At 44.1% G+C, this 12,359-nt stretch overlaps 1 protein-coding gene across 1 annotated transcript; it reads right to left on the reverse strand.

The window, feature by feature from the left end:
• Positions 1-9,119: 9,119 nt before the first annotated feature.
• Positions 9,120-12,277, reverse strand: LOC143123437 (protein unc-119 homolog B-like). Its single transcript, XM_076284857.1, has 5 exons — positions 11,286-12,277; positions 10,759-10,872; positions 10,364-10,463; positions 9,873-10,045; positions 9,120-9,253 (listed from the first exon to the last, which is right to left on the reverse strand). Exons 1-5 carry the CDS (start codon positions 11,500-11,502, stop codon positions 9,141-9,143), a joined length of 717 nt encoding a protein of 238 aa, XP_076140972.1. The 5' UTR covers positions 11,503-12,277; the 3' UTR covers positions 9,120-9,140.
• Positions 12,278-12,359: the final 82 nt, after the last annotated feature.

The following is a 12,359-nucleotide window of genomic DNA, read 5'->3' on the forward strand; positions in this document are numbered from 1 at the left end:
GCGAATCTCCCTCCTCCCCTCTCTCTCTCCGACCCCTCCCCGCCTCTTTCATGTAACCGTACAGTAGCGCCCGCGCTCGGGTCCTGCGTAGAGGCTGCCTCACGCAGGCTGTCTCAGCCTCCAAGGGTTTGTAAGAGACAGGAAGAGACGACAAACAACCCACCGATTTTCCTCTCAATGTGTGAAGGGCATCGTCATCATCCCTGGGGACAACCACTTCTGTGAGATGCTGACCAAGGTCAATCATAGACCTTTACTGTGACATTGGTTAGGAGGATAGGGATCAGCATCACTGGAATGCCACTTAATGCACAGCTCCACTTATGATATAAAGATAGAACTGTAGTCGACACCTCGGATGTAATCTCAGCTGTTCACTCAGAGTCGGTGTGATTAGTCAGAGGATGTCTTTGACTGTACTGCCGTCAGTAGGCATAGCGAGGTTTCCGTAGTAGCTCATGTTGCAAAGTGACGCTGAGTTTGACTGGATGTCATTATTTGTTGTACTGTGTCTGTGTGAATAGTGAGTTGGTAAGTTGTTTCGTTTTTTATTTTTTTAACGAATAAAAACGAATAGCCTAATTATTATCACACAAGAGGGGATCATTAAGACTGCTACCTCAATAAAATATGCAAATTATTTTCTCTGTTGAAAAATCACAAAGGGCATGTAGGCCTGATGCTTTCAAAAGGTTGCCATTATGTTATTTATAGACATATGATATAGTTATTTATTATTATGGTAGGCCTATGGCTAATTCATTAGGCTATTTAAAAGATTTTTGAAATGATAAGGGGCCACAGTTGGAAATGTCAATCTCAGTAATTTTCTAATAGTACAGTGCATGTCTTGTATCAATACCACTGCAAATACTATTGGTCAACAATTTGATGAAGAAAAGTACTTTAAACCTCCCTATTTCAATAGAGTTACTAGTTAGTGTGTGTGTGTGTGTGTGTTGGTATGAGTGTGTGCTTAATGCCAGTTTCTAATGAGCCAGGGCCTGGCTCTACACCCACCCCTCCACCCCCAGCAAACCCCCTTAGTCCCTCCTACGTCCTCATGTGACCACCTAAACGTCTAAACAACAGATTACAAGCTTTCTATAAGCACTACTTTTGAACCCAGTCCAGGCAGTCACCTGAGCAATCTAACTCTCTCACACAATCTCTCTCTCTCTCTCTCTCTCTCACACACACACACACACACACACACACACACACACACACACAACTTTCTCTGACACACATACAAACACATGCATACATACAAACAAACACTAGCTTGTTAGTCTCATGTGTCCAACATAGATGAAGACTCGTGCCCCCATAATACGTTTTACACAGCAGGAAGTAGTTCAGGAACTCAGAAACTATTTCAGGAAATTATTTTTTTTTTACTCTTTCATTGTGCAGGAACCTCCAGGAAATGTGTTCCAGGAACATATTTCAAGGAACTGTTTGATAAGGTGAACCATGACCTGACAGGAAAATCAGAATGTACAAAACCTAGAAATATTTACCATTAACTGACCTGTTCAAAGAATGATATCTAGAGAGATAGACATAAATTCCCTAATATGAATTTACGGCAAAGTTGGTTATGTATTTGAACACTAAACCATTACTAAGAGGTACCAACACCGGCTGTTTCATTTGCAACTTCCTTCATGTGTCACAAACAGTTGTTACTGTCTTGGATTACATGTGGTTTCAGTTCGGAATGGTTTTGGTTCCCTAGATGATTTGGTTCCCCAAATGATTTTCATCGGTCATTCACACATAGTATATCCAGACAGAGGTGCTCCTCTAACACTCATTCACACTCATACCCATTTGAAAAGATAATCTATATGTCAACAAGAGCCACAATCAACAGTTGAGGTTTTGGATGCCATACTAAACATCACATAACATTCACTGACAGGGGCATTGTACATAGCATACTAATTAAAGACTAGTGCACTATGTATTATTAAGAAAACTTGTTAATCTTGGTCATCTTTATTTTCTGAATAAAACATATGTAACACACTTAATGATGTGTTATGAAGACTGTGAAAATATTTATCTTTATTTAATGTTAACTTACACTGTCGAGGGGTTGAGGGGAATTAACATTCTAGTCATATTAAAGCTAAAAAATAGGGTCTTTAAATGCCTTGACTATTCCCTTTAAATGTTATTCTTTGATACTACAGAATAAGGATTACTTATCACGGTGTACACACACACACACACATACATATGTACTGGCTGTGTGTGGCAATCGTCCTGGTGAGCCTTGATCTCTGAAAAAGAGAAAAACATTTTGACAGCTGCATTGTGTGTAAAAACTGGAGAAGGAGAGAGCGAGCAAGAAGGAGAAAGTGGACAGAGACAAAAGAACGCCACAGAAAACACACGCACACACAAAAAGCACTGCAACAATTACAACTTTTCTATAGCCAGACATCCTAATCTTCTCCTGTTACTTGGCCCTGGTGTCAGAGAGAATTAAATGCACTGGCAGTCTGTGTGTCTAACACGTGTGTGTGTGTGTGTGTGTTTCTGTTGAAATGCCGTCCGCTGTCCGTCTGCTGGTTGTGCAGGATACAGTGAGTGTGTGAGTGCTGTTGGAGGGGGTGGGTTGGTGTGGGACAGTATGTAGGACAGCGCCTATTCTGACTGGGATATGGGCGTGCTAAATTTCTGCATGCATGATCAATGGCTTTGAATGAAGAGAGAGAGAGAGCGTGAGCGAGGGAAAGAGAGTGAAAGAAAAAGACAGAAAGAGAATCAAGAGGGGGGAGGGGAAGGAATTAGTTTGCAGATTGACAAAAAAATATTAAATAGCATGCAGATAGGCCTACATTCTTAAAGAGGTAGATTGATTGGAGAATAAGTGTGGTAAAGATCTTTTACAGAAAACAACATAGAACTCACACAAGGAGAGAAAGAATTGGCCGAGAATACAGAAAAAGTCCAAGTGATGGAGGGAAAGTGTTCTGTGAAATCACTTGTCATATGCAACTCTTGTTCGTCCATTCAGTGTTCTCTGCCAATGCAAAGGCTGTCTTTTCAAGCTGTCAGAGGCATGAAAGAACAAGACTAAAAGATGAACAACTGCTGCAGGGGTAAGATGGGGCTGCTATATATGATGTGTGAAAAAGAGAATTACTATACTGTCATTCCTCATTATACGTAGATGTTTAAATTGTTATTATTGTCATGTATTAGTTGTTATTATGTAAATAAATCATTAAGCAATTTCCTCAATTACTTTGTTATTATTACATGTTCAGAGGGTTCTTTTTATTATAATGTGTAAAAATATATATTACCTTTATTATTTATTGTGCAGAAATTAATACCAGATTTGTCATTATCTCATTGATGTGAGGACATCCTCTAAAGGGCACTTCAAAGTTAAGCGGGACCAGTGTTTCCCAGTCTCTTCTCTTAGATGCTGCTGGCATCCAATCCACAAATAAGCAGTTGTACTTCCCCCGTTTCTCTCTTCCTTTCTTCTTCCTTTCTTCTTTTTCTCTCTCTTTCACACCCCCACATCACCCAAACACCACCATTTTCAGTGTGGCCTACACAACTCCTCTCCTCCTTTTGTTGGCTTGACCACAACTGACCCTGGAGTGGAGGAGCTATTGTTTTGCGTGCTGACCTCTGACCCCGAGGCCCTGGGACCTGCTCAGAGAGCCAGCGCTGGAGGGGGCAGTGAAGGAGGACCTCCAACTTTTGGCCCCTTTGTTTGGATTTCTCCCCTCTATCACTCATTGTTAGAGACATGCAAAGATGAATGAGGCAGAGGGTGAGGCTGCAGGATTCTCTCTCTCTCTCTTTCTTTCTCTCTCACTCTGACACTACCATTATCAGTCCTTCGCTTAGGGAACACATTGTGCTGCACCCCAAGATGTATGGGTTTGTGCATGTGTATGTGCGAAAATGAGTGAGCGATATAGAGAGTAGGAAGGAGAGAGAGAATGAGAAAGAGAGAGTCAAAGAGATAATTGGAAGAGAGAGAAAGAGAGAGAATGCATGCCCAGGCTCCGCAGAGTCCTATAATACCCAGAGTGATTATTAGTGGATTTGGCAGAGGCAGGCCTTGGTCGTCCAGACTGTTTCCTCACCTGGCAGGTGTCAGGAAGAGGAAGTGCAGTGCACTATGGGAGTGAGTGACTAACGGGCACACCTGTGCCAGAACACAGCTCCTCCCCCTCTTTTTCTCCTCCTCCTCTCCCTCTCTTCTCTGTCCTCGCTCACACAACCCTGGCATCCTCAGGGGAAGGTGGGGTAGAGGGAAGGGACAAAGGAATGATGAAAGAGAAAAAGAAACAGAGAGAGTGAAAGGAAGAGAGAAAGAGAAAAAGGTTAGAGAAAGAACGTAACAGAGAGAGAGAGAGAGAGAGAGACAGAGAGGTTTTATAAATGTTAAAGTGCACCTGCCAGTGGCTTTGGCGGGGCACTGAACAGAGGCATTAGGTTTGCAACATGAGCAGCAGCCCTCGCATTGGTCATTGGTTTTGAAACAGGGAAGCTCCTCTGGAACATTAATTTGTCAAAATTTGAAACTGAGACAAGGATTTGTACACACAAGGACACACTGACACATGCACACGTATCAACATATGCACACATACCTATTTGGTGACAAGCATGGAGCTACAAAGAGCTGTCAATGTCTTCCATAGTTTCCACTGTAATAATTACACCATTTCTGGCAGTCACACATGTGTTATATCAGCAGTCACCTCTGAGAATTCATTTGTCACTCCTGTGTGTTAAATTCAAATGAAAGAGAAAAATATAAACACCTGATAGAGCCACAAAAACATCTGTTATGATCACCTTTTTCATTTCCTAATCTGCTGGTTTGTATACGCTACATTCAAGAATTTATTTTCGTGCTGTAACTTTGAAATGAGGTCATAGACCATCTTCCTCGTCTCTGTGTCAAAGAGCGCCTTCACAGCACACAGCAGTCATCCATACCTCACTCCCCTCCACAGATCAAAAAACACTTTACTCAAAGTTACATTGAGGCGCAAGTCAAGGCCTAAAACCCTCCCGTGTATCTCTTTTAATCCTTTTTCCACTCCCAGCCCCCCCCCCATCCCTTCTTCTGTTCACCCAGCCTATCAACGCCATTCCTGACATCTATTTATATCCCCACCACCGCCACATCCCCCCCCCCACCCCATGCCCTGGTCCTCTCCATGCCAAACCTCAGGGATACTCTGGGAGACACAGGAGAGGGGATAGGGATGTCACCCAGCTCCGAGGCGAGGGTGGGGGGTTGAGGAGGGCTGGGGGTTTCCGGAGAACCCTGCTCAGCCAAGAGCACACGACGTCCCCGTGTATTTTTGTGCTCTTGTTTCTTCAGCCCTCCTTCTAAGCAGGTAATGCCCCTGAGAACACGTCGTGACTATAGTATGACACTGGGACGACCGGGGTGGGACACGTTGCCACCGCAAGTGCAGTAAGTGAGAAACACAAAAGCGCTGCACAGATGTGCAGCAATCGACAGCGGGCAGATAAACATGCCAGCGTAATTACACAAACAAACACCTCCACACAAGCACAGACACGCAGGCCCACTGCCGGGCTAATTGATTGATGGGAGGGGACATAAATGAAGGGATGGCGAGGATGGGACCATGTGATGCACTCTCTGTTCCACTCGGTCATCGATCAGCCTGCGTAAACTCCGCCTCCAAACCCCCCCCACACCCCCCCTCCCCACACACACACACCCACACACACTCCTTCGTTGCCTGCATCTGCCACCGCGTCTCCTAATTGGCTGGACAACACAACAGCAGCAACACCAGCAGCAAGGTGAAAAACACAAGCCACGTCACACTCGAGCTCCTTTGGAGAGCAGCAGCCTGAGCTGAAGTGAGCGTCCTGATGACTTTGAAGAGAAGAAAAACACCCACACACACACACAAAGAATAACAGCGACACACACAAATGCACACATACACACACTGAAAAACACACACACACACACACACACATACAAAAACATACCTAGGGATATGTAAATACACACACACACACATACAGTGTTAGCACAAATACAGACACACACACAGGAGTAAGGTTAATAGGGCACTTGGTTTCGAGGAGTGTGTGAATCTCTGTCCTGCTCTGGCTGTTGCAATTCTCAGCTGGGTAGGTATGCTTACACCCATCTCAATCTCAGCTTCCACTCACCGCGTCACCAGGGAAATAATTTGCCCTTTTCCATCCACCAATGAGCTCTCGGGAATACCCAGCGCAGTGTTTGTGTGGGTGATGCTGTTTCTGGCGAGGGCTTGAATGGCACAGCAGCCAGAACAACACCACAACAGCAGCCAGGGTTTGTTTGTAGACTTGAGTGACTAACTCATTAGTATTGAAATGTCATAGTAAGCTAGCGCTGGCATGACGATGGTTTCAGATTGTGTGAAACCTTTGCGTAAGCCTTTGTTATTGTCATCTGGTGAATATCGAGGGAGGCACGTTAAATCAGTATACGGGGCAGACAAGCTGTTTGTCTGCTTTATAAATAAATAAAAAAAGTCAATGTTGTTTTATACAAGTCTCCCCTATGAGCTTGAACATTTACTCTAGAGAGGGAAAGATACTCTAGAGAGGGAAAGAGAGAGATTGAGAGAGAGAGAGAGAGAGAGGGAGGGAGAGAGAATCAGAAAGGGGGAGAGAGAAAGTGAGAGAGCCACAGAGCGAATTAGAGAGTACAGATTGAGTTGACTGAGGGCGGGAAGGACAGCACGTGAAAAGAGGGACAGAGAAAGAGGGAGGGAGGGTGCCGTGGTGCTTTTGTGCACTTTTGTGAGGCTCAGATTGTCTCCTACTCTGGGAAAGTGGAAACTCAACACCCCCTCCTGAGGTCTGGTTACCAGGTGAAAGAGGGAGAAAGAAGGAAAACAGAGAGGTAGAGCGAGGGAGGGGCGGAGAGGTGCAGAGAGAGAGACAGGGGGGAGAGAAAAGAGAGGGAAGAGAATGAGATTGGTTAACAAGGAACAAGAGACAGGAGTAAAGAGAGGAACTGATAAAAAACAGAGGACCGGGAGAGTGGGAAACAAGGGGAGTGGTAATAAATCTGCCAGTAACCTTTACTGATGGGCCGAGGGAGGGTTTTCACAGGTCAGAACAGCCAAGTTTGGCCGCCGTGATCCTGTTCCATGAGTCAAACAGTTTCATTTTTAACCAGAAAGGTATTTTTTCTTTTCTTTCTTTCTCTCTCTCTCTCACTTCCTTTCTTTAATAAATAATCAGTTCGTTTCACACTGGTCTGTGATGAATCACTGTGCTTCCAGTAGGCAGATGCCGGAGAGAGCTGCTTGTTCTGTCATAGCACCCCCTCTACTGGACATGCACAGAACTGCAATTATTAAACAGCTCTTCCCATTACAGGTAGATCAACCTCTTTCACAATCATGAATAGTTTTGTTTACAAAGTCATATCCTGCAAATATCTATTCATTAGTATCTAGCTGGGCCAAACCTCCATTGTGTTGTCTGTAAACTGAATGCTTTTTAGAACAGAGACTTGATTAAAGGAGCTCCTTTCATTATACACCTCATTACACATATTAGTTGAAATAGTTATCTTACACTTATATTAAGTGAAATTAAACTTTATTTGTGACAAAATAACATTTGTACAAATCACGCAGCAAGTCACTGTACACAGCAAGAGGAGACTACAAAAACAGCAAGTTCTCTTTGTCCTAGTTCCTAGTCCATGTAACTAATATCCTTTCAGTACACACCTGCCTCGCTCACACAAAGACATTATAAACAGGGTTCACATTCTTAGTCGTACTTGTTCAGATTTGTAGTTGACATTTTAGGCTATTTACAAACTGAAAATTTGCAATTGCTCGACATCTACACCCCAAGAGAAAATCAAAACATTGCACTCCAATCAAATCATTCTCAATGTCTGACACACACACACACACACATACACACACACACAACATATTGTGTACCAGGCATTCTACCACAAAATCAGTTGAAAACAAAAGGCTCACTGGCTAAGTGTTTTGAACATGGCAGGAATGTAGGAGTATTTTCTTTCCTGTACTGACAGTGTCAGGTTACACACTCAGATTAGTGGTGGAGAGAGAGAGAGCAAGCTCAGATAATTGATCGTTCTTGACACAGACATCTGCCACACTCTGTGAAACTGCCGAATCTGTGAAAGGGTGTATAAGTGTGTGGGCGGGCATGTGAGTTTGACAGTGAGGTGTGTGTGTGTGTGTGTGTGTGTGTGTGTGTGTGTGTTGTGTGCTCACTCAACACCTCTCTCTCTCTCTCTCTCTCTGAGTGTAACATCAAGTACACCTGCCACTGACAGACAGCTGAAGAGGCCATGTGTGCAAGTGAGCTACAGGAACACTAATAATAATATCAAATACCGCCCTGCAATCACGGCACACAAAACATGACAGGTGAGGGCGATAGCGTCAGAGAGGAGGCCTCTTACACCTTCTCCCATTGGCTATGAGCATCCTTTTCATAGAAAAGAGTGATTAGCCACTCTCTCTCTCACACACACACACACACACACACACACACACAGAAGCTTTGTATGCATGCTTCGGACAGCTAGGAAAAACTCTAACTATAGTGACATTCAGTAAAAAAAGAACCCATGATGATGACTCACATTCAAGTATTGAAGGAAAGGAAAAGGAGGGATCACAAGATGGCAAGGGGACAGGCTTTCCTCTGCCAACACTGTGTGGAGTGGATCCCTTTAAACATTTGTTGTGTATAGATAATTCAGCTGTGGAGCCGCAAGGCAGATAACTAACATGCCACTGCACACATGGACCTGGCTGAGGAACATAACTTGGGGGGGGTGGGGGGGGGGGTGGTTGTTACATTCATTTTGCTCTAAGGAAATTGAGTATTGTGGCCTGAAGGGATGAAATGAGGGAAAAGTTCATTTCCACTGTAGAAGTAACTGCCAGCCCCTCGGACCTCTCCTCCATCCCTCTCTCTCTCTCTCTCTCTCTCTCTCTCTCTCTCCCTCTCCTCCATCCCTCTCTCTCTCTCTCTCTCTCTCTCTCTCTCTCTCTCTCTCTCCCTCTTTCCTTCTCTCTCTCTCTCCCTCTCTCTCTCTCACCTCACTGACCTCCATTGTAAGCATAGTCAGCCTTGTTGTGCATGACCAGTCTGTTGTCCACGAAATAGAAGCTGTCAGAACGTGTCTCATATGGATGATCCACCATCTGGCGAACTGAGGAAGAATACAAACACACACACACACACACACACACACACACACATTGTTAGATGTTAGTTAAACACTGTCCTCATATGGCATTTGAAGGGATGGGAACATAAAACTAAATAAAACAGTTTACAAATTCTACACTGCTGACAGTGTTGCTAATAAATATTTGTCAAAAAATACCACTCTGTCTGTCTGCTCATATACAAGACCGATTGCTGACTTTCTGGCGCTAGTCACTAAAGTCCATCAGCCACTATCGTATTTCATCTAGTGAATAGCTAATTGCATCAGTCTGTTCCCAGTGGAACCATAAATACAAATTACCAGCTCTAATATGATGAAGGCTCCTGTTCTATTTTTTTATTGTCATCTACAAATCTGCATTGATGACTATGCTTAAACATGAGTTTCACTGTTTTAGATCATTCTTTCATCACTGTGGTGCCTTTGTGTTTTTCACACTCCTTCTCTTTATCTTTCTCTCACTCTTTCTCTCTACCTCTCTCTCCCTCTCTCAACCCATATCCACAGTGAGGAGAAACAGTCACGCCTATGGTGGAGGCCCTGGCAGGCGAAGAAGATGGAGGCGTCATCCGGGACGGGTAAGAAGGAAGTGACTCACTCATGCTGTCCGACAGCTGCGGGAACTCGTAGATGTGCTCGCATGTGTTGCGGCTTTTGGGAATGCAGAAGCCGAAGTCGAAGTCGAAGCTCTTGAGGAGGTGCTCCTTGAAGTAGTGCCTCTCGATCATGCGGAAGCTGTTTAGGGGTCGTGGGCCCACTGTGAACTCCACTCTGCATTGGGGGGGGGGGGGGGGGACAAGTGGAGGAGACAGTGACTGTTTGACTGTTGTGTACTAGAGTGAGGGTGCGAGTAGTACAGTGAGTGATGCAGCTCAGAGAGAAAATTGATAGAAAAAGGTGAGGCATGGGGGGGGGGGGGTAGTGTTCAAATTACAGTATGAATGTGTGTGTGTGAGTGTGTGTGAATGTGTGTGGGTGTACAAAGGTGAGTCGGTGTACTTACACATGTATGTGAGTGTGTGTGTGTGTGTGTGCGTGTGTGTGTGTATGTGTGTCTGTGTAAGTGCCCGAATGTGCTGTTTTACTCACGTGGCTCCCACTGTTTTCAACTTTAGGAAGGCGGTGGTGAACTGGTAACGCACAAACCGCCCAGTGCTAGAATCTGCCTCCCTGTTCTCCTCATCCTCCACTGAGAGAGACACACACACACCCACACCACGTCACATACCACACTCCTCCATTCACCTCAAACAGCCATTACACTGTATCACACCCAAACACACACTTCACAATCACATGCAAACATCAAAATCACTGTTTCACATGCTGGACATGTTAGTGGGTATCCTCCTAGTATGTAGCCTATATAGCAGTAGTAAGACAGAAACTAGAAACAAAAGTGCAATCTTGCATGCATGCAAATGGCAAAAATACCTACTTTGACGGTGTACAAAAATGTGTCATAACACAATGCTGTGTTTTACCAGTATGGGGTGGTTTAGCAATCTCAAACAGCACAGTGCCAGTGTCCAAGTCCCTTATCTTGAAGCGGGTGAAATCTATGTTGTAGATGTTGTCCTCTGGTTTGCACAGATAATCTGTAAAGATGATCCACAGAGACTAGTAACTGGAAGGCTTTTAAAGATTCCTTTGCAGTTAATGATGAATTTTGGTGACTATCACCTATTCACTGTGAAAATAGCCTACCTTAAGCAAGTCTATGTAATTCTTTTATAAGTTCGAAATAGGCTTTGAATTGAATGAGCACTGTTAAACAAATGTGAATTTAAGGTGATCTCTTACTGACAATCCAGTTCAGCCAAGTGGCATTTAACAGTTAGCTGACTGAACTCAACAGGTGTCGCGTGCTCATGATTAATTCTTCAGTCCCATATTCCTTCCTACCCCTTTCGCGATTAAACGAGCGGTAACAATTTCGTATCGACACAAAATAACAAGTCTTTTCAACGTTATTACCAAACTAGTTAATGTCGCAAAGACTGCTACATACCCCGTGTGGCCGCGCGAAGTCCAAGCACGTCCTCAGAGGTGATTTTCCGACCCTGCTCGCGGAGCTCATCTTCAGTGACCGGCCTAGTATCCACCTGGCTGCGCCTGGACCGCAGTCTCTTCAGCACCCCGCCAGTCGGTTTGAGCTCTCGAGAAGTTACTGTACTTTGACCTGTTTCTGCAACGGACGCATCGGTTGGTGGCTTAATTCCGCTCATGATAACCAGCGGTTGACGTTTGATCAATGTAAGATGGCGTCCCAGATCACTGTGTAGTTAGACTCTGCATTTTGAAGAATGACTGGCCACTTGTTTTCATGAACACATGCTCCACAGTTGCCATGACTACCAGAGCTAGAGAAAGGATAACTAAATCGGATGGGATGGGTGGCTCTGCATCTAAAAGGAGACGCATTTGATTTGGTGCGTGGTGACGCCTACGCGACAGAGGATTCGCTGCAGAACTGTATCCCCACGCCATTGATCAAATTTCATGAGAATGCTGCCATGTCAGCTCTGCCCAACTATACTCTTTCGTAATAGCCCAGCCTACCTTTTCTTTTAACTTGTTTTGTTTAAAAGTAGCCTATAGTCTACTTGTCAATAGCCTAGAAGACGCCTAACATCAGACTATTAAATGGCAAATTGACAAATAAGTCATAAATGACACTGACAAAAGAAAAAAAAACTTGCGCCTGATCTATGACAAATTACCGGTTACGTTGATGCACGGATATTAATTATTGATGAGAAAATACTGTGCACTAGAGGTGCCACCAAATCAAACATCTAGTCGTGGTAACATTGTAGAAAACAATGAGCTAAAATTCCATTCACACCGTGTCAACCTTCCTTGCTGACTCACCCTTTGAAAACCTCTTCAACAGCACCCTGTTTGAAATTTACATTGTTACGTTTTAGAAAACAATAACAATAACAACAACACCAAAGTTGTCCAAGAAAGAATGGCTTTTGATTTCATAACGACTACAATGTAGGCTAATGTTTCCCTTTGTATGTGCGAAGTGTGATGGAGAAAACATCCTCAGGAGCGGAAATAATCTCCCGCCAGATGT

The sequence above is a fragment of the Alosa pseudoharengus genome, unplaced genomic scaffold, assembly GCF_046254945.1.
Source record: "Alosa pseudoharengus isolate Yale_2024_CS ecotype anadromous, Long Island Sound unplaced genomic scaffold, YU_APseudo_1.1 YU_APseudo_1.1_scf_14, whole genome shotgun sequence".
Classification (NCBI taxonomy): domain Eukaryota; kingdom Metazoa; phylum Chordata; class Actinopteri; order Clupeiformes; family Clupeidae; genus Alosa; species Alosa pseudoharengus.

Coding starts and splice junctions, on each gene's coding strand:
- LOC143123437 (XM_076284857.1), bottom strand. CDS start 11,502: ATGAGCGGAATTAAGCCACCAACCGATGCGTCCGTTGCAGAAACAGGT. Junction 10,464..10,758: donor TGCTAAACCACCCCATACTG/GTAAAACACAGC, acceptor TGTCTCTCTCAG/TGGAGGATGAGGAGAACAGG. Junction 10,046..10,363: donor TTGAAAACAGTGGGAGCCAC/GTGAGTAAAACA, acceptor CCCCCAATGCAG/AGTGGAGTTCACAGTGGGCC.